Source organism: Stegostoma tigrinum, chromosome 7, assembly GCF_030684315.1.
Source record: "Stegostoma tigrinum isolate sSteTig4 chromosome 7, sSteTig4.hap1, whole genome shotgun sequence".
Lineage (NCBI taxonomy): Eukaryota > Metazoa > Chordata > Chondrichthyes > Orectolobiformes > Stegostomatidae > Stegostoma > Stegostoma tigrinum.
In genome coordinates this window covers 31,814,094-31,837,180 of record NC_081360.1, presented here as the reverse complement: position 1 = coordinate 31,837,180, position 23,087 = coordinate 31,814,094, and the positions used below count along the sequence as shown (strand labels likewise).

General features: G+C 40.7%; 1 protein-coding gene across 2 annotated transcripts in view; it reads right to left on the bottom strand.

The window, feature by feature from the left end:
* Window positions 1–23,087, bottom strand: part of sf3b1 (splicing factor 3b, subunit 1) — a 56,865-nt gene that overhangs the window by 16,649 nt on the left and 17,129 nt on the right. For both annotated transcript variants that reach the window (XM_048533803.2, XM_048533804.2), the window contains 7 exons: window positions 21,969–22,070; window positions 21,706–21,885; window positions 18,129–18,215; window positions 17,742–18,012; window positions 17,372–17,517; window positions 16,496–16,642; window positions 7,722–7,847 (listed from right to left, as the gene is read on the bottom strand). In XM_048533803.2, the coding sequence (XP_048389760.1) occupies window positions 7,722–7,847; window positions 16,496–16,642; window positions 17,372–17,517; window positions 17,742–18,012; window positions 18,129–18,215; window positions 21,706–21,885; window positions 21,969–22,070 (1,059 nt within the window). The remainder of the gene's footprint in view (window positions 1–7,721; window positions 7,848–16,495; window positions 16,643–17,371; window positions 17,518–17,741; window positions 18,013–18,128; window positions 18,216–21,705; window positions 21,886–21,968; window positions 22,071–23,087) is intronic.

Genomic DNA, 23,087 nt, shown 5'->3' with positions numbered 1-23,087 from the left:
GCCTAGCAGTAATATTCAGAGCCTTTCTGGTATAGGTGAGGTGCCAGAGGACTGCTAACATTGTCCCATTATTAAAAAGGAGAAGGGATAGACAAAGACCTTGATGGTGAGCAAGTCATTTGACATGATTTGGAGGGACAGAATACATTATAAAAAACACATTTTATTAATGTTACTTCATTTCTGGATTGTGCACCTAAGTGGGGAAAAAGGATACTGCTTTAAACAAAGGAAACTATTGAAGGAAAGATTGTAGTTTTTAAAAAAGTTACTGGAACTCAATGATGAGTTGTATTAATAGTGTCGGTTTGTTCAAGCAGTGGGGAAAAAGATACTGGAGACTCATCAGCATCTTGAGGGTGTTCAGGACATGTTTGCCCATAGACAGGGTGCTGGCTGAAAAGGTTTTGGTTAAGAGTGAGTGGTGTGCTGACAACTGTCTGGCCCCTGAGCAGGTGGCCAGCCTGTGTGAGCAGTAAGGGAAGAGACATCCTCCAAACTCTTAAAAAGACAGCATCTCTCTCTTCTGGCAGAGGTGTAACAAAGTATAAGAAAATAGTTAGCTATTCTCACTCACCATTTAAGTATAAGCTACTGCCTCTAACCAATGACTGAGAGGCTGAACAATTAGTGTACCAACTGCTCTGTGTCTGAAGTAAAGGTCTTGGAAGGAAGAAAACTGGATACTAGAAGGACCCAGAATAAGCAAAAAGGACACCATTTCAATCCTGTGGATTGGTGCTATTAAACTGAATTGTCCTTTTTTACCCATCCACCTATGGCATCTGTATATTTTTATTTTGTATATATGCACGTACATCGGGGTTTGAGAAAGGATAGAGGCTGAATCTATAGAGAACTAAATTTGGCTAAAATAGTAGTTTCTTGTTAAGTGCTGAAACCTGTTATAATGAGTTCATCAGGCAGGAAAATTTGAATAAAATCTAAATTTTAGTGATGAACCCAGGGGTAGCCGGTCTCATGTGTGCCAGAACATTCTTTCCCAGTAGATCTTGATATTGTGCTTGGAGAAACACAGATTAATCAGTCAGCATAGATTTGTTATGGAAACAGGAAAATTGCAGGGGTAGACAGGAGAGTTGATGAGGGTGATGCAGAGGCTGTGGCCTACATGGGCTTAAGCAAGTTTTTTGAAAAGATCCTCGTGATAGACTGCTTGAATAAAGTAAGACCCCATCGGAATATTTCCATGGCTGAAAGTCTGTTCCCAGCGGACTACCATAGGGCTCATTATATTAATTAATTATATGGGCGTAAATACAGGGATAGGAGCAAAACACTTGCAGTTGACATGAGAACAGGTGGGGCTGCAAGAAGTGAGGAGGATAGCCAAAAACTGCAGAAGGAGATCGGCAGGGGTCAGGTGGGCAGAGCAATAGAAAATGGAATTTAACCCAGAAGGAAGAAAGATAATGCACTTGAGGAGGGCTAATAAGGTACGGGAGTACACTTTGGATAGTAGGACCATGCAAATACTGAAGATCATCGCAGCCTCGGTGTTCATATCCACAGATCCCTGTAGGTAGCAGGGCAGGTAGAAAAAGGTAGTTAAGGCAGCAGATAGGATACTTGCCTTTAATAAGCAAGGCATAGAATGCAGGAACAGGGAGGTTATATTGCAACAGTATAAAAAGCTAGTTAGATCGCAACTGGACTACTGTGTGCAGTTCATCACCACATTACAGGAAGAAACTGCTTGCACTCGAGGGGGTCCAGACGAGATTTAACAAGAAGCAGCCTAGGCTGGAGGGCCTGAGCTATGAAAAGACATCGGATAGGCCGGAGTTGTTTTCCTTGGAGCAGCAAAGGTTGGGAGGGAAATTTAATACATATATAAAAGACTGAGAGCCACACATACAGCTGATAGGAAGGCACATTTTTCATCAGTAGAGAGGTCAGTAACTATGGTAATAGATTTAAAATAAGAGGTAGAAGACTAGGAGGAAAGTTGAGAATTTTTTCCACTCAGTTGGAAATCTTAAACTCAAACATGTAAGCAATATGTAGATGCGATAACGGAAACTGCAGATGCTGGAGAATCCAAGATAATGAAATGTGAGGCTGGATGAACACAGCAGGCCAAGCAGCATCTCAGGAGCACAAAAGCTGACGTTTCGGGCCTAGACCCTTCAGAGAGGGGGTTGGGGGTGAGGATTCTGGAATAAATAGGGAGAGGGGGGAGGCGGACCGAAGATGGAGAGAAAAGAAGACAGGTGGAGAGGAGAGTATAGGTGGGGAGGTAGGGAGGGGATAGGTCAGTCCAGGGAAGACGGACAAGTCAAGGAGGTGGGATGAGGTTAGTAGGTAGGAGATGGAGGTGCGGCTTGGGGTGGGAGGAAGGGATGGGTGAGAGGGTGACCTATCCCCTCCCTACCTCCCCACCTATACTCTCCTCACCACCTATCTTCTTTTCTCTCCATCTTCGGTCCACCTCCCCTCTCTCCCTATTTATTCCAGAACCCTCACCCCATCCCTTTCTCTGATGAAGGGTCTAGGCCCGAAACGTCAGCTTTTGTGCTCCTGAGATGCTGCTGGGCCTGCTGTGTTCATCCAGCCTCACATTTCATTATCTTAGCAATATTTAGATATCCAGTTATGCTGCTGCAGTCTCCAGAGCTGTGAGCTAAGAACTCAAAATGGGATTACTGTAGCCAGATCTTTGTCGTCGAGCATTTCATGATGGGCCAATAGGGCTCCTTCTGCGCCGTAAACATCCATAAGATAGTTTAGAGGTCAAATGTTATCCTTAAGGAATCAATATCAAGAGATCAAAATACAGAGAAAAAAAAATACTTTGGTTGTACATCGTCTTGGTCAGACCCCGAAGAAACACAGCACTTAAGTTTTGGGTACTGTACCAGATTTGGAAATCTGAAATTCCTTTGCTCAAATGGTTGTAAATCTTGAATCTTCGAATATTTAATAGAACTAAAACTTAAAATAAAACTGAAATAAATCTTAACAAAAACAAAATACCATGGAATGTGGAAAAATTCACTGCAGTTCACCCATATTCTAATTAATTGCACTAAATGGCCTGTTTTGTGTTGACTTCTACCAGGAGGCTTTAGGAACAGAATTTGGAGGATACAAATAACGATTTATTTTTAATTTCTCTTTTCCTTCCTTATATACATCACTATCCATTTACCTATAAACCAGGAAGACATCCTAGACTTCTGGCAACAAACTGTGACCCTGTTGCAATGCTTTTTCATAACATACAGAACACACGGCATGACAACATCACAATCATTGTTAATGCCTCCAAGTCCAAGAAATCAAACGTATTCAATCCAGCAGTCACTGAGAGCTGTTGCGACTTAAACCTGTGATTTTCAGATCACCAGTCTTTGGATTGTTACCAGGTCACCATTTTTCTTTTTCTCTCCTTTGTCAATACTCTCCATCCCATTGGTGTTGTTTCCTTGCTAAACTACTGTTTCACCATCCTAAAGTATTTCAAAGGCAGCCATGACATTTGGACATTTATATGGACTTCAAACCTTTTGATGAGGTTACACATGGTAGACTGGTTAGTAGGGTGAGATCATGAGGGATGTGGGTGAGCTAGCCAATTGGATACAAAACTGGCTTGAAGAAAGAAGATAGAGAGAGCAGCGGTACAGGTTTACTTTTCAGACTGGAGGCCTGTGACCAGCAGTGTGCTTCAGGGATTGGTGCTGGGTCCACTGCTTTTTGTCATTTTACATAAATGATTTGGATGTGAAAAAGGAGGCATGGTTAGTAAGTTTGCAATAGACACTATAAAACTGGTGGTGCAGTGGACAGTAAAGAAGATCACCTCAGAATACGATAAGGCCTTGATCAGATGGGCCAATCGGCTGAGGAGTGGCAGATGGAGTTTAGTCTAGATAAATGTGAAATGTTGCATTTTGGTGAGGCAAGCCAGGGCAGGACTTATACAGTTGACACTGGGGAGTACTGCCAAACAAAGAGACCTAGGGCTACAAGTGCATAGTTCCTTGAAAGTGGAGCTGCAGTTAGAGTGGTGAGATTTGGCACGTTTGCCTTCATTAGTCATAATATTGAGTACAGGAGTTAGAACATCTTGTTATGGCTATATTGGACATTGGTAAGACCACTTCTAGAATACCTTCTACAATTCTAGTCACCCTTCTGTACAGAGGATGTTGTTATACTGGAGAGGATGCTGAAAAGATTCACAAGGATGCTGGGACTGAAGGGTTTGAGCTATTGGGAGAGGCTGAATAGGCTAGGGCTTTTTAGCCCAGAGCATTGGAGGCAGACGGGTGACCTTTTAGAGGCTTATTAAATCATGAGGGGCATGGATAGGGTGAATAGCCAAAGATCTTTTTACGAGGATGGGTGAAGTCGAAAAATACAGGGAATGGGTTTAAGGTGACGGATGAAAAATTTAAGGAGGGCCTTAGGAGCAACTTTTCCAGAGGGTAACGCATGTATGGAATGAGCTGCCAGTGGAGCTGGTGGCAGCAGGTACAACTACAATATTTAAAAGTCAGCAGGATAACTAAATGAATAGGAAGGGTTTGGAGGCCAATTGCTGGCAAATAGGATTAGGTCAGATCGGGATGTCTGGTTGGCATTGACAAGTTGGACTGAAGGGTCTGTTTCCAAGCTGTATGAATCTACGGCTCGGCGTTATAAACCTGTGTGAACACTGACAGCCCCCCTGCCAGGCCAAACAATCACCACTAATTTGACTCATGCACAACTAGTACAAGGCATGAAGTGGAGCACTGTACATAGGATAATACTTGCCCCTTACCCACCTAAAACTCCCATCCATTTTAAATATGCCCACTGCTGATCAAGACTTGTCTGGAAACTCACTGCAGACTCCGTCATGAAATTGGGACCTCACTAATCCATGTGATTCAGCTACTCATACCTACGAAAATGACTCATTTTAAGGGATTTTCATCCAATTCATTTAGGACAAATGAGGCCGACTTTGATAGCTGGTAATTCTACTTACCTATCCCCACTGGAAACATCTTAAACTACACAGATTATACAGCACAGGGAAGGATATTCAAGCTAACAAGCAACTTCTGGCATTTATGCTTCACTTAAGCCTCCTCCCAGTTTTCTCATCCAACTCTAGGATAAATCTCTAATCTGTATGCCCCGATTTACCGACACAGCTTCCCTTTAAATGCAATGATACAGTTTAAATCAGTTCCACAATCATTCTACTTATTGAGTTAAGATTTTTCATGAATTCATTTGACTGTCATATTTCACTGATTTCTCTATTTGCTCTTCTCCAGGAGAAAAAGCTAGTTATAATTTTGAAGACCTCAGCTTTCAAGAGAAGAGATCCAGCCTATTTATTGTTTCTGTTCTGGGGTAATCCTTTTTAATACCCTCGCCAGTGCATCCAGTGAAGGGGATGGTACACAGATCTCTCCACTTCCAATTTACATCTAAAAATAAGGTATGGTTCTTGTTTCGTTTTTAATAAGACCCATTACTGACTTCTCTTTGCTTCTGTAGCACATTTAGATTTTTATTTTCCAAGTAGTGACTTTTTCTTTAAAACGCGGACACTTAATCAATGTTGAATTTCATTTGCCAACCATATACCCATTCTGTAAGTTTTATTAATACCTGCCTATAATTTATTGCAGCCCTCGTCTGTATCAACTAATCACAATCAATAATTGTTACAGGGAAAATAGCCCACGTCTGCACCAGCTCGCTTAGCCATTCGGCTGTCTTTTTCATACAATGTTGACTACTGTTTTAGTTTAAATAAATTTACATGTAAAATTAATGCAATCACCTCTGGCACTCCTCAACTGAACCTGCCTCCATCATATCTCCAGGCAGTGTGTTCCAGATACCAAGTATTTGCTGTGTGAAGTCTTTCTCAGCATTACATTTGCTTTTTTGCAAAATTAACCTTACATATGTCCCAACAATTCTCAATCCTCTCCTAAGCAGAAACAGTTTCTTCCCATCTACTCTGCTGACTCCCTTCCGATTTTCAAAGTTTCCATCAAATCTCTTCTTAGCCTTTGTTCCTCCAAGGAAAAGTCCTAACTTCTCCAGTCTGTCTTTATAACCAAGTTTCTCATTCCTGCAACTATTCTCACAATTCTCTTACACATTCTCTTCAATGTGTTCATGTCCTTTCAAAAGTGAAGATACAATGCTCAACTGAGTATAATTATGGTCTAACTAAGGTTCTATACAGTTGAAGTAGGGCTTTCCTATTGCTGTGCTCAAATCCTTTTGCAACAAAAGGCTAACAAACCACTAGATTTCTTAATTGCAAAAAAAAAGGCAGACAGCCAGAAGTTGTATGATGGTACCAACAACATGAGTAGAAAGAAGCATGAGGTCCTGAAAATAGGCTTTAGAGCATCAGGAAAGAAATTAAAAAGTAGGATCTCAACGGCAGCAATCTCAGGATTACTTACTATACCAATTGTTTGTAATCTAGGGGAGGCTGATCAATTAAACTCAATACTGGAGAACAAAAAGTAGGACAAAGAGCATGAGCTTTGGATCTGGTTCTCAGTAGTCCAACCAGCACTGAGGAGGCCTCATTTTATGATCTCTGAACAACAACTGAATTCAAGCTTCCAAAAACCAGTTTTAATCAATCTCCATGTTAACTGGCTGCCAATCTCAGACAGCTTTTAAACTTCTGCTTTAAGGCTTAAATTAAATTTAATTTGTTTGAACTTAAGTCAGTACAGCCATACATTCAGAGAGTAGAGACTGACCCTTCGATGCAACTCACCTGCACTGACCGGACATCCCAATCTGACTTAGTCCCATTTGCCAGCACTTAGCCCACATCCCTCCAAACCCGTCCTATTCATATACCCTTCCAGATGTCTTTTAAATGTTGTAATTGTACCTGCCTCCACCATTTCCATATTACATAGCAACACAATCTCAGTTTTTGTACCATTAGCAAATCCCCTCGCAAACATATCGTTCTCCTTCCAATTCTCCGTCCCTCTTACATCATTTCTACACTTGAAGAGATCCGAATGGTCCAAAAATGTGAATCTTTGCATGTCACACTGGTAGTGGTCCAAATATTACAACCCTCCAGGGGCTGCTTTTTAAATTTCTGCCTAGTTTCCCATATTCTCTCTGCAGAGCCTCAACCCTTTCCCTACCTATGTTTATGGCACCAACATGCACAACCTCCTCCTGCTGGTCACTCTCCCCTCTCAGATTATTTTGCATCCTCTCTGAAGCGTCCTTGACCCTAGCACCGAGGCAACACACCATCCTAATGTCTCACTGATGACCATAGAAAATGTTTGTCGGTACCCTAGAATATACAGTTCCCGACTACAATCTATCACTTGGAACCTGACATACCCCTCATTACAGATGAACCAGTCATGGTACCAGAAACTTGGCTGTCAATGCTATACTCCCTGAAAGGTCAAAACTTCTCTTCCACAGTACGACATACCTGCTCGAAATGGGGAGAGCCACAGAAGACACCTACACTACCTAGCTACCTCTCCTACCATTCCCAGTGGTCAACCATCTCCCTGACTGTAGATACAATGTCTCCACCTTCGTTTAACTTTAGCTAAATTGCAAAGTTAAGAAAAACCCACACACTTTAAATATATCTATCAACCCTTAAAATAGTTTTATTTGAATTTCTTTCCTTCACTGTGTTCAACATCTCCACCAAATTAAAAACTTTATCTTACCTGTCTGTAGTTCCTTCTGTCCAATGCCATTCGATGCTGCCAAAAATGCTTGAAGAAAGGGGGAAGGATTTCAGTTTTGATGTAGTTGGCTTCCACACCGTCTGTTCCACAACACTGTTTCACCACCTTCAAATAATATGTACCAATTATTATCCAAATTCATTTCAGTTCTTTATAGTTCTGATGCACTGCTAGAAATTATTTAAACCTGTATCATTGATATATTTTAAATTTAATACTCTATGGGTTAATATAAATAATCATAGGTTAGTTTATGCATGTGGTTGTTGAATTGCTCGCCGAGCCGCCTGGTTATAGTTCAGACATTTCATCACCATGTCAGGTAACACCATCGGTGCAGCCTCTGATGAAGCGATATTCTATTCCACTTAGTATTCATTTGATCCAGTCTGTTGAAGGGTTTTGTGTCATTTTCAGTTTTATTTTTGCAAGGGTTTATATGTGGGGTCTAATTCCACATGTTTTTTGATTGCACTATGAGTGGAGAACCAGGCCTCTAGGAATTTCTGAGTGAACAGAACAGACTTCATGGCCACTCTGGAAGCTACACTATAAAACAATGGACTCAGATGAAATTCAACAGGCCATCCAATAGATTATAATGCCTACATCGAATTGGAAGATTGATTACAACACCCTAAACATGTCAGAAAGGAAAGCACTCTAAGGATTCAAGAAAGACAGGAACATCATAATCCTACCAGCGGATAAAGGGCACATGACCGTTATCATGAACAAACTAGACTACATGGAAGCAGCACAGACACTGCTTGCAGATACAAACACCTACCAACAGGTGGAGACAGACCCAACACCACAGCTAGGAAATAGGATCACCCAAACACAAAGAGACTAAAGAATGACAGGCAAATAACCAAGACAGACTACATAAAAATGATACCAGAAGGCTCAAACATTCCCCCACCCCCACTCTTGTACAGACTGCCCAAAAAAGATACACTAACATATCCCCTCCAGACCCACTGTCTTCCTACCGGGCACACCTATGCAGAAGCTGGCAAAGGACCCACAAAGACTGAAACACTGAGTTGACGGATCATCCCTCTCCATCCATTCAACCTAGGAATTCCTTAATAACCTCAAGAATGTCAGAATTAACGACAACCAGATTATGGTATCCTTGGACGTTACACTGCTACTTGACATTCCACTAGCCGAAGAAACACTGGCCACATTACTAAAGGAAACAGGAACACCGACTGACAGTTCCATCAGCAAGGACTACATACTCATCGACTATCAGGGCCTATGCCTCACTAGACACTTAACCTATAACAATCAAGTATACAAACAAATTATGGCATACCTATGCGGTCACCCTTCTCAGGACTTATTGCAGAGGCAGTCATGCAAAGATTGGAACATACGACCCTCTCCTGCATACAACCAAAACTGTGGATATAATGGAACGGCATCGTCATCAAAATGCACTAAGTTAGAAGAGAAGATACTAAAATGTGAGGCTGGATGAATACAGCAGGCCCAGCAGCATCTCAGGAGCACAAAAGCTGACGTTTCGGGCCTAGACCCTTCATCAGAGATGAATCTGATGAAGGGTCTAGGCCCGAAACGTCAGCTTTTGTGCTCCTGAGATGCTGCTGGGCCTGCTGTGTTCATCCAGCCTCACATTTTATTATCTTGGATTCTCCAGCATCTGCAGTTCCCATTATCACTGATACAAGTTAGAAGAGATATCACTTCAGCAACAAGGTATTCACAGGAATCAAATTCACAAGAGGAGAGGAAAGCAACAATCAACTTCCAATCCTAGATGCCAGGGTAAAACAAATAACGAACGGGAAATTCCAAACCACAGTATACAGGAAGGCAGCCCACACAGACCAAATCCTCAATTTCCACAGCAATCACTCCAACGTCCGCAAACAAAGCTGTGTAAAGGGTACTATTTAAGCAGGGCTGCAACCCACTGCAACGCACCTGAACTTTGCAAAGGAGGAACAGCACCTATATAAAAGGCCATTGCTTTCAATGGATACCCCACCAACTTCATCCGCAGATGTCTACCAGATAGACAACACCAAGAGAATACAATATGACCTAATACACTGGCCACACTACCATATGTTAAGAACATAGTGGAACTGACAATAAGACCCCTAGAACCACTAGGAATCAGGATAGCACAAAACCACAGCCACACTACGACAAACACTCACAATGACCAAAGACCTCATACACATGACAAGCAGGACCAACTTAGTGTACAAAATACCATGCAAGGACAGCCAAAAACATTACATCAGCCAGACAGGAAGGAAATTAGCCATCAGGACACAAACGGACGGACAAACACACACACACACACACACACACACACACACACACACAAGCTAGCAGCGAGGCGTCACAACAAAATCTCCCTCAGTACATTTGGACATTGAAGGCCTTCAATTTAGCTGGGAGGACGTGACCATCCTAGCTCAAGCTAACCTTAGACACACAGGAATTCCTAGAGGCCTGGTTCTCCACCCATAATGCAAACAATAAGCATGTGGACTTCAACCCCATCTACAAATCCTTGCAATCCTTCTGGAATGATTGAAAACACCTCAACAGACCAGATCATGTTGACAAAACGTCTTAACTATAACGAGCCAGCTCGTTGAATAAGTCCACAACTCTTCACAAGAATCTTAGATTATGCATGACGTATAATTCTTGGCCATCTAACCTAGTTACAATGGTAACATTTGCTATCCAAAATGAAGAGGCACATATCAGGAGAGTCAGAAGAAAGGCAATATTGGCAGAGAAGAAAAATGCAATGTTTCAGAAGCATTATGTACACCTTGCTTCACTGTATAAATATAAATTACACCAAAAGGGGAGTCAATTTTTGCATCGATTTCTAATCAACTGAATTTATGCACCAGAAGTAATGTACATTAAAATACTAAGAAACTCAAAATTTGCCCAGAAGTAAAAACTCAATTCAGGACATCATGAAATATTTGCAGGAAAATAAACATTTGCAGAACCATATCCCCCAGAAGGGAGCTATTAAGCCCATCATAATGAATCTTTGAACGAGCTACCCAACTGGACACACTGCCCTATTCTTTCCCCAAAAGGTACAAAAAAAAGTTTCCTTTTTAGGCATGTATCCAATTTCCTTTGATATTTACTACTGAATCTGCTGCTTTCAGCAGTACACTTCAGATAACAACAAACTGAAAGACAACTTCTTTTTCACTCCTCCAACAATCCTTCAAGTGGAACACTTCAACAACAAGTGGAACACTTCTTCTCAGCTTACTCCAAAGGCTATCTACCATAACAGAAGCATGGATTTAGACAAATTGAAATTACTTCACATGACAAATGAACTGTGCACACTGGAGCAGGAAAACTACAAACTCTGATAACACCTTGACTACAGTGCTAAAAACATATGCTACAGAACCAACCACACGTCCTGCCAAGCTGTTCCAACACTGCAATCTGCCTGTTAAAGTGGAAAATTGCCCAGCTACGTCCTGCCACAAAATGGATGAAGCCAATTCTACTAGTTATCAATCTATTCTCAACTATTCTCTAATCATCAACAAAATGACAGGAGTTGTCACTGGTAAGAGTTACAGGAATCTGCCCACAGGTTCTCAGAATCACGAAGCTTTGGCCCAAATGTGGACAAAATAGCTGAATTCCAGAGTTGAAAGTATTATCCCTCGAGGAAACAGCAGTGTGGCATCAACAAGTCAAGATTAAGTCCAAGTTACTAGGAATCGGGGTAAAATTCTCCCCTGGCTGAAGCTATAACATGCACAAAGGAAAAAGTTTGAAGGCCAATCATCTCCATTCCAGTACAACACTGCACAAGTTGCTTAGGGTATGACCCAGGCTCTTTAATGGCTTTCCCTCCAAAGAGCTTGAAAGTGGACACGTTCCTTGCTGATTGCAGAGTTTCAGTTCCATTCACTATTCAACAAAGACTTGTTTCAAACAGCGTACTTGTTTATCACTGGAAATTTCAAACATTTTAAACAAATTGAGCACTTTTAAACCATAGCCACTGTTAGAATACACACGCAGGCTCCCAGAAACAGCCACATGATAATCACTAGATAATTAATTACTGTGACATTGACAGAGCTGAATATTGGCCAGGACACCAGCAATTTATCTCCACTCTATGTTCCCTGTAAACTGCAACCATTCTGATGTTCCATGCACCCCAACTGTATACCGACACACTATCTTCTGGTTTCAGAAGTTACTACTATGTTCAGACCTCGGAAGTCCACACACCGAGAAAGGAAGGAGTATTACGTCTAAGCTTCTTTGAAGTAATGCGACGAATTCTTGTACATCCAATAAGCTATCAAATGGGACCCTCAGTTTAATACCTCATCTAATAGATGGTAGTACTGCAGTGGAGTATCAGTCTTGATTTTTCTACTCAGGACCTAGATTACTACTTCAACCCAAAACATTGTGACTCAGAGGCTGGAATGCTATCAAGGGGTCTCAGTTGACAGTTAAGATAGCTAAGCAGGGCTCTTGTGGTGCAGTGCCCAGTACCTCTATTTATTTGTTCACTGTGACTTTTCGTTATTTTATTCTCTCTGCTGAGCTGCAAGAACTTCGTGTCAGTATTTGCACAAATAATGCATGACGTTCAACTTATGTAAAGGCGATGGGGCCACTTGAACACACACTGCAGAGTGGTTTTAAGAGTCCAAGAAAGAACAAAAATGGTAGAAGTCTGGAGGATCCCCATCTCGGTCCCAGTTGTCCACACCCCCGATATCAGTCACCTATAGAAGCTAAAGAAAGGCTACTCAACACTATCTTTCCTGATATTTGACAATACTGTCGGTCCAGGAATTGGTCTGGTGAGCCTTTACCATACCATCTCTATGAAAAGTATATCTTAGCAGATCCTGTCCATTCTCTAAATCTTGAGTGTGACATATAACACAGTGCCAGAGTTCAGTGCTTCAGACAGTTAAGCACAGGAACGAAAAGAGGCGCTTAGTTGCTTTTGCCTCTTAAATTTTTCAGCCTCAGGAATTCATTCATGCTTTGTTACAGGAGAAGCAGCTGGTAAATCGATGAGCATCTGGTAAGGATTCACTATTCCTAAGGTTCAAAGTATTATACTTGAGTGCAAGGTGAATGGAAAAAGATAGGAGATGTGAGTTGGAGTCTCATTTGAAATCAGACAAACAGCTAAGTGATGCCATGAAACACCAAATGCTGAAAGTGCAGGAAAGCAGTCAATTGATGATTATTCCTTGCTTTTAAAGTGAACGTAATGTAATTAGCTTGCATTTGTAATTTTTGTTTGCTAATTCTAAGATTGATACTGGTGTGAAAAAAGTTACAATAAAATCTAACGAACACAGAATGCTTGAAGTGTAAAGAGAACAGATACTAGAGTAATTAACTGTTGAAATAAAATAAAATACAACAGTGTTTACAGGATGGGGGGGTAATGTGCAGCTCCAGCAGCATTTAGGAGCTACTGGATAGCAAGGTGATATCGAGTGAACATATCCGAGGCATTCACAGTTCAACTCAGTTGATGAGCTGGAGTCTAAGCTGCAGATAGTGTGACAAATCAGGAAGCTGGAAAGTTACCTGTACATTTTGCTCCAAAAACAGTCACCCCCCTCAGATTAGATCATTCAAATCTGACCTCTAGGCATGTCAGTATTTACAGTGGAAAAGGATACATACGCGAGAGAACTTGGAGAAATAAAGAGTGATATCTTGAAAAGTATCCACATTACAGGTGCCAGACTTGTTAAAAACGCACAAAGGTGGTTAAATCCCCAGGACCTGATCAGGTGTATCCCCAGAACTTCGCGGGAAGCTAGGAAAGTGATTGCCAGGCCCCTTGCTGAGATATTTGAGGTGAGGTGTCAGAAGATTGAAGGGTAACATGGTGCCATTATTTAAGAAAGGTGGTAAGGAAAAGCCAGGGAACTTCTGACCAGTAACAGTGTTGTCACTGGTGGCTAAGCTGTTGGAGTGGATTCTGATGGACAGCATCTACATGAATTTGGAAAGGGAAGAACGGATTAGGGATAGTCAGCATGGCTTTGCGCATAGGAAACTGCATCTCACTAACTTAATCAGAGTTTTTTGAAGAAGTGACAAAGAAGATTGATAAAGGTAGTTGTCTATGTGGACTTCAGCAAGATATTCGACAAAGTTCTGCATGGTGGACTGGTGAGCAAGGTTAGATCACATGGTATCTAGGGAGAGCTAAGCTATTTGGGTACAAAACTGGCTTGAAGGCAGTGTGCCACAGGGATCGATGCAAAGTCTACTGCTTTTAGACAATTATATAAAAATGATTTGGATATGAATACAGGAGAAATCGTTGTGAAGTCTGTAGATGAGTGGACAACTTTACCTCAAGAGTACAATGTGACCCTTGATCAGATGGAACGGGTGTTGCATTTTGGCAAGGTAAATCAGGCAGGACTTATACACTTAATAGTAGGGTCCAAGTGACTGTTGCCAAACAAAGAGAGCTTGGGTGCAGGTTCGTTGTTCCTTGAATGTGGAGCCACAGGTAGACAGGGTAGTGAAGGTAGCATTTAGTACGCTTGCCTTTATTGGTCAGTGCATCGAGTTGGGATGTCATATTTCCGCTGCATAAGACATTGTTAGGTCACTTTTGGAATACTGCGTTCAGCCCAGGTCTCCCTAATATAGAAAAGATGTTGTGAAACTTGGAAGGGCGCAAAAGGGATTTACAAGAACGTTGCCAGGGTTGAGCTGTATGGAGAGGCTGAGGGGCTTTTTACCTGCTGCATCGGAGGCTGATTGGTGATCCTTTAGGAGGTTTATAAAATCATGAGAGGCATGGATAGGGTGAATAACCAAGGTCTTTTTCCCAAGGTAGGGGAGTTCAAAACTAGAAGGCATAGGTTTAGGCTGAGAGGAAAAAAGATGTAAGAGGGATCTGAGCGGCAACTTTTTCACAGAAATGGTACTGTGCATATAGAATGAGCTGCCAGAGGAAGTGATATAGGTGGGTACATTAACAACATTTTAAAAAGCATCTGGATATGACTATGAAGAGTTTGAGAGAAATATGGGTCAAATGCTGGCAAACGAGACAAGATTAATTTAGGATACATCTAGTCAGCATGGACAAGTTGGAACATAGGGTCTGTGCCCAATGCTGTACAACTCCATGACTCTAAGAGGACGAGACTTCAGGTGAGATAGTTATGGGCCCAGGTGGTAGTGCTTGCCAAGCTTCTGCCTGCGAGTCTATTTGACCATTACGAGTTCTTGTAAGCTTTGTAGCTGAGAAGAGACTGCAGAGAGAATGAAAGTAGTGCTAAGGGACAGTATTATTAGGGTGACAGACCCCATTCTCTGCAATTGTGAATGCCAGTCCTGAAGGCTGCATTGTCATACAATCATAGTTGGACCAACAACATTGACAGGTCTAGAAAAGGAGATTCTGTTGAAAGAATTCTAATGGTTAGGAGCAAAATTAAAAACCAATACTTCTGAGGGAGTGCCAACTGTGCCACAGGTAAACCTCCCATAGGTAACTAAAGTCAAGAAGTTTGATTCAAGGCTCAAAAGATTGGTGTGGGAGGCATGTGTTTCAGTTCATGGGGCACAGGCACCAGTACTTGAGTACAATAGAGATGTTCTCTCGGGTTGGGCATTACTTGAACTATGTTGGGACTTAGCAAAATTGAATAATCAGGGCCAAAGGCAGGGTTTTAAACTAAAAAGGCTTTGGAGGGGACATAGAGGTTTACAGGCAAAAAGACACAGCAGAGTTGCAGGGCAACTATTTAAATAATGATATCCAGAGTGGCATAGAAAGGATTGGTGTACTAACAGGAAACAAAGACAATTTTAATGGCTTTTTACTTAAACATATTGTATATCAAATATAAACAAATTAAGGCATAAACAGAGGCTTACAGATACAATTATATTGACATTACTATCTGGGAACTAAAGAATCACGATAGGTGACTTTTCAAAAAGACACACAGGAGGCAAAGGGTGGTGGGGTAGCTTTATTAGTACATGACGAAATGAGTACAATATCAAGAAATAATATGGGTGAAGCTAAGAAATAACAATAGGTAAAAGACTTTGGTTGGGAGGGGGAGTAATCTATCGGGCCCGACAGTTTGCAGTCTGACCTCTAAGTTAGAAGTCCTACTCCAGGATTTAAGCAAATAAATCAAGCCTGACACTCCCAATGGCATCCTGAGGGAGTTGGAGGTGCTGTCTTTTAGATTAAACATGACCCAATTTGATTAATGAGCTGAAAGTCAAGATTTCACTGCATTGTATCCAAGAGGGGTGGTGGAAATCTCTTATTTTCTATCTAATGTACATCCTTCAACGAACTAATTATTCGCTGTTTATGGAAGTTTCCTTATGCAAATTGACTGCCTAATTTCCCACATCTGAAGAGTCAATATAGTGCAAGATTACACATTGCAATGCATATGGTGAGTGCTTGCCAATCTGGTCAAGGCAGCAGCTGACCACCACCTTAAGGGCAATCATGGATGAGTAATAAAATGCTGACCTTGCCAGAGACACTGTCATCCAGGAAATGTGCTTTTATGAAATATACATTGCATGGAAGTTTCAAAGAACCACATTTAGGAGCTGAAAACTTAGAAAATGAACTATTCCAAGAAATTATCTTTGTTTAACGTATACAGTCATTCTACAAAGTAACCTCAATCATGTTACTATGAACTTGCCTTGAGTACAATCTTTTTCATTTCTTCATCAGGAGACTGAAACTCTCGAATAAGGATCAACATCACTTCACGAGTATAGTAATTAGCGTATTCAGCATCCATGAGAGGAATAAGATATCCAATAGCCTTTAAGAAGGCAGCCAAACCCTAAAAGGCAGCATTTATATTTGGCGATTAGAAACTGACATAGAAGTACTGATACAGATGTCTTCTGATTACAAAGTGGTGAATTTTTACATTTTACTTTTAAGTGGTCCGCTGTGGTTTCCTTATCAGGGAAAATGCGTTGCATTCACCAAGGGGTTCGCCATATGGATTAACAAATCACAATTGCTGAATCAATCTTACAATTTCTGTCCTATGCTGTTCATTGCAAAAAGTGGGAAAGATCTCAAAAGTCTTCAAACATGATGGGGCAGCACAGTGACCCAGTGGTTAGCACTGCTGCCTCACAGCACCAGCAACCAGGTTTGATTTCGCCCAAGGGCGACTGTCTGTGTGGAGTTTGAACATTCTCCCGGTTTCCTCCCACAGTGCAATGATGTGCAGGCTAGGTGGACTGGCCACGCTAAATTGCCCATAGTGTTCAGGGATGTGTAAATTAGGTGGGTTATAGGAGGGGCAGATCTGGGTGGGATGCACTGAGGATCAATGTGGACTTGTTGGGCCGAAGGGCCTGTTTCCACACTATGGGGATTCTATGATGCTTCAAACACAGGTGGTCAGAGACATAATGTAGAAATCAAAAAGACCTTAGTTTGAGATATTCTTGACCTGTGTACATTATTATTTCACTTAGTTAGCAAGATTTGATCACAGTCAATAGTTAAAACCACAGAACGATTTGTAAAATTATAGTTATGATAACAGTCTTACTTTGCCTCTGTGCTGACGAATACCCTTCCACAATGGTTTTAGAACAGAATCAAATGATTCAATACCATATGGAGTTGCAGCTTCTGCCAAGGCAGCAATAGCCAGAGCACTAATGGTTCGAACCTTCTGCTGTTCATCAACCAGACCTGTGAAAAAAGGTCCATTTTGTAAGTTTAATTTACACAAATAGTTTTGACACACGGAACTAAATTCTTAATTTGAAACCATTTTTAAAAATAGGCAGCGCGTTGCTTCATGTAACAACGTACAAAATTTCCAGTTTATTCACAAATTATTAAATGGTTTCTCAAAGTTATTCATGTCAGACTGGACAAACGTGCATAATACCCGTAACTACTACAAAACATACCATGTTCAATAATTTCAACCAAGCTCCTCAGATGAGGTAAGATGGCACAACCCATTAGAATGGCAATCTGCTGTACGATTTTAATTCCTGTATGCCGAGCCTGCCACGATTTCTTGCTCTTACACACAGCTTTAAGGAAAGGTAACAACGATGGAATACCCAGAGCCGAAGCAACAACAGCAAAGGCTCTAGCTGTTGTGTTACGCACGTACTCATCCATGTTATCGATATCAGGACGCATAGTGGAAATCATTGTGGCAAGACCAGCAGCCTAAATAAAAAACACAGGAAAAATAAACTGTGTTAGACTTAGAGAAGCAAATCTGTTCCTTTATTTTGAGAAAAATCACAGGATTCAATAGAATATGAAAGTGAATGCTTACATACCTTTGCTAAATTTGAGATAATTTCTCTGCCTTCTACTCTCGCATAATAGTCTTCATCAATCAGCAATGGCTCAATAACCACAAGTATCTGTAAAATATTTCAACAAATTTCTTTCATAAGAAAATGAAGATTCTTTAATTACATTAAAAGAAACTCTCAACTGTCTCTTTATAACCAGAAACAATTGAATAAACAGCTCAATCTGGCTCAGTCTTTGATTTTCTCACCTTGAAGGATACCAGGCAGCCCTTGTTCATCAGCTTCCAACAGCAAGATGATTGAAATTAGGCGATCATGACTTCATAACCCATTATTTGAGAAAACAACACATTAGAAGGATTTTATAATTACGCATGATTGTTATTCGTCTCTTTCCTTAACAGGTTCAGCAAAATTTAGCGACGGAGTTCAAGGAAAAATAATGTTGCACACCAGGTTGTACCTGTTTTCAAAGGTAACATTGATTCCTACTAAAATAGGTATACAAACAGCACCAGCCAACCTTTGGTATCTCATCATGTGTTAGGACTGCTCAACAGGAAGTTACAAAATCTTCCTCCTGTCTTCATCCAACATTCACACAAACGTATTCTCCAATGAACAGTTCAAAACCATTTTACACGATTGTTAACACAAGGGTATTGTAATCCTTTGTTTTCTCCCAAATACATTTCTACCCAATATCTTGCACCATATGGGGCCGCAGCTGCAATAATCAAGAATCTCTGCAGGCCTCCACTGGGTTCTTCGCTTTTTTGTGGTATACAGCAAGCTTTTGGAAACGAATATAGAGGGGGGTTGATATTTTTAAACATCCTGCATAAACATATCATGATATGACTGGGGCAGGTGGATTTGAACCTGGTCCTTCAAGCCCAGAGATAGGGCCACTACCATGATGCAACAGCAACAGCTGCATTTGAAATGCATTGACTAACATCACTCAGGGGAGGAAATTGGCCACCTTTATTCAATTTGATTTTCCTGCAATTGCAGGCCCACAACAATCCACTTGATTTTTTTTTTGAAAAAAATCAACAACCTCTTCAGACATGTTATGACACACCTCTGGAATGGTGAATCTTAAGCTCAGATCTTTTGGCGTAGAAGTAGGGACAGTACATTGCACCACAAGGGCATCAGTGCAGGGAGTATGCTCAAGGTGCAGACAATATAAGAACTGGCCATCCAACAGATGAAGAAGACGGTCAGAAAGCAAACAAAAGCAGGTTATAGTCCAAAAGGTTTATTTGGAATCACAAGCTTTTGGAGCATTGCTCCTTCATCAGGTGAAGTGAAGAAAAGCATGCAGACACAGAATTTTTTAGGCAGAGAGATCAAAAGATCATCCAAACGGGTGTGAGTGGAGTGTCGATACACTGAATAATAAATCCCTGCAAGTCAAAAGCATCAGACGGTGTGAGTATATCTGAGTAGCAAATGGAGAGATGACCTATAATCTGATTCATTAAGACAGAGATAAATTACAAATAATTAAAAATAAGGTGGTGTTGCAGACAAACCAAAGTGCTGGAACTAACGCAATACGTATGAGAATCTCATGCCAAGGATCTAATCAATGTAACAAATAATTCAAAACTGTACAAACTAATTAAGGTAAAGAGATCATAAGTCATCAAGGTGATAATGTCAAGACACAACAGTGTGGTGGGGTTATGGGTAGCAATATGAAGCCAAGATCACGGTCGAGGCAGTCTTCGTGGGTACGGAACTTGGCTATCAAAGACTATCGACACTCCACTCGCACTTTTTGTATGATCTTTTGATCTCTTTTGTCTATAAAATTCTGTGCCTGTGTGCTTTTTTCTCCTCCACTTCACCTAATGAAGGAGCAGCACTCCAAAAGCTTTCAAATATACCAGCTGGACTATAACATGGTGTCATGTGACTTCTGACCTTGGCCACCCCAGTCCAACACCAGCACCTCTACGACAATGAAGGTAGCTGAAGACTGCAGAAAGATATCAATGGATAATTCAGGTATGCAGAACAGTGGCAAATGTAATTGAATTTGGAGAAATGGGAGGTCACACTTATGGGAAAAGATTAACAAGAGAATACACAATAAATGGTTGGATATTCCAAAGTGTAGGAAAACAGAGGGATGCCAGAGTCGACAGATCCCTGAAGATAACTGGCTACATATACAAGATGATCAATAATGTTTATGGGATATGTACTCTTATTAGACAAAGCACATTATGTAACAACTGGCAATTGATACTGCAACTATATAAACACTGGCTAGGAATCATGCATGCAGTTCTGATCACTATACAACAGCAAAGTTGTAACAGCACTAGACAATGTGTTGAGAAAACGTACATGGACAGTGCAAGGATCGGAGAATTTCAGTTACTAGCTAAGACTGAATAGACGAATGTTTTTTCCTTGGAAGATAGCAGGCTAAGGAACTAAGTTAGGACTAACTGATGAATTAAATTGTGTGCAGTCTAGAAAGATAGCAAGGCCATACTCCCCTTAGCTGAGGGGCTCATAACCAGGTTACAGATTTATAGTAGGAGATGTAGACAGGATGAGTGGGCAATTCTTTACACCCAAAAGGATAGAAGTGGTCTGTAACTTGATGCCCAAAAAGGACAGCAGAGGCAAAAATCATCATGACCATTTGTCAAATGTTTGGATATGTAAGTGGTACAGTAACCTACAGAGCTACAGTCTCAGCTACTAAAATGGGAATTAGGCAAAATGGCTACTTATTGGCTGGCATGGACACAATGGCCCAAATGACTTCCTTCTGTAGAGTAAATTCCTGATTTTCACAATTCTATAATACTAAAGATACTGTCAGTCAGTGCACTGTTGCATAGGGTTCAATACTCAGCACTGGTGCAACTGTGACTCAACTGTGTTACCTATAAAATTAAAAAGAAAGCAACAACATCACTGGACATGAGCTCCTCAATGAAGATACTGAGTGTTATTTCTTCATCACCGGTTCAAATTCTACAATATCCTATCTAAAGTCATTGTGGAAGCACCAAAAGACCAGCGTTCATGGTAATGATTTCCCATGATGTTCTTGAGCATTTAGGAAGGACCAATTTATTACAAATAATACATTTCCCATGTTTCTAAATTGCTCATATAGAAAATTTAACTGAACAAATCCAAACATAAATAAAAACATAACAGGTTGAGGCCAGTAGGACTCTTCTCTGGAACTGAATGGAGCAGGAGAATGGTGATTTTCGTAGAGGGAAGGAACAGACTGTCCTTGTCTGACAGTAGCATCTCAAAAGGCAGACATTGTGGCGGTACAGATAGGTATATAAAATAGATGTAAATATTAGGTATGGAAGAAGGAGAAAACAGGTCCACTCCGCTGAAATAAAGTCAACAAGACATTCCCAGGGGAGAATGGAGAATTTAAGAGAAATGGAGTGCAGAATGGTCATGCTCTGAAGTTGTGCACCTCATTAAACAGTCCTACTGGCTGTAAAGTGTCTAAGCAAAAAATGAGGTGTTGTTCTTCCTGCCTGCATCGAGCTTTACAGGAACCCTGTAAAAGCCAAGGACAGAAATATAAACATACCTTGTGCACATACGGTCGAACTAAGTCATCTAACTTGTACAGAATTCGGTCAATAACTTTAACCAGCAAGTGACGCTCTTGGTCTTCAAGTGTTGGGGACATCAGCAGTGGAAGAATTTGATTGAACAGGGGTCCAGCTCCAAATTCTCTGGCTTTATCAGTTATCTGACGCAAAGCGGCCTGGAAAGAGGGAGAGAAAAAACATTATTTTGCTCTAACAGTACATAGCCAGTTACAACTTTCAAAGAAATATATATTTTTACCTTCCTCATTGGTGGAGTACCGTTCTTTATTTTCAGGAGCAACTTCATTATCTTTCTTTCCTTCTGCTCTTCTGGGCTTAATGTCGATTCATCAACTTCAACCTTATCAGGTAGATAACAAATATTGTCAAAAGCAGAATCTTTTAAATCTGATTTCTCAAAAAGGCTTTCAATTCTCAGTATTTATTTCAACATTTTTAAACAAGAAAATATTTAAGTACAGCACTCCTGGATAAAGATAAATGCGCCCATACAATATGTCAAATATTATACGAATAACCAGCATTTTGTTTGTATCTTTCATTGGACATAATTAGTCACATCAGAGATTGAGTCGAGTTATCAATGTGTGACAAACATAAGCTTTACAGCTTTTGATAGGTGTCTGAAAAGTGCACCATTCCCGCTATAATGTATAACCTACGCTGACACAATCTTCAGTTGTGTTTGAACCCACAACCATCTGACTCAAAGCCAAAAATGCCAATCACCATACCCTAATTTGTGTGTTATCTAAGGGCAGGGGTGGAATAGAACATAAACAATTACCATAACAACCTGGTTAACCACAGCATCTTTTGTAATGCCTCACTCTCTCCCTCCATACCCAACTGCCAAGACTGTAATCCATTTCACAATCACTTTAAAGACAAACTTGCATATTGTTTTTATAAACTAAACTCTCTCTATACATATATATTCTGGATATATATTTATACATCCCAAACAAATGTTTCACACCACAGCGCCATCCTTTCCAAGCTGCAAAGGATAAGATTCTACTCTTGAAATTCCTTCATGATCTTGCCAACTTACCTCTACAATACGTGCCTTAAACTGTATGACTGACTGACTTCAGATGTTCCTCTCCCTTACTATGTCCTAAGCATTCACATTATTTTTAAAATCTTTCCACTTCATTTCCTGCTCCCAGGTCCTTCCCCTTGGTTGTACTTTTTCAACTCCTCCTTCACTTTCTTTCACCTTTTTGTTCGGTGATTATCATTTTACAAATCACATAAACCGTAAGTTGTTCTCGAGATGACAACTACAAAAGGTGTGCAAACCCATCATGTTGATATATTTCTTCCATCTCATGATGATGCAACCCATATTACA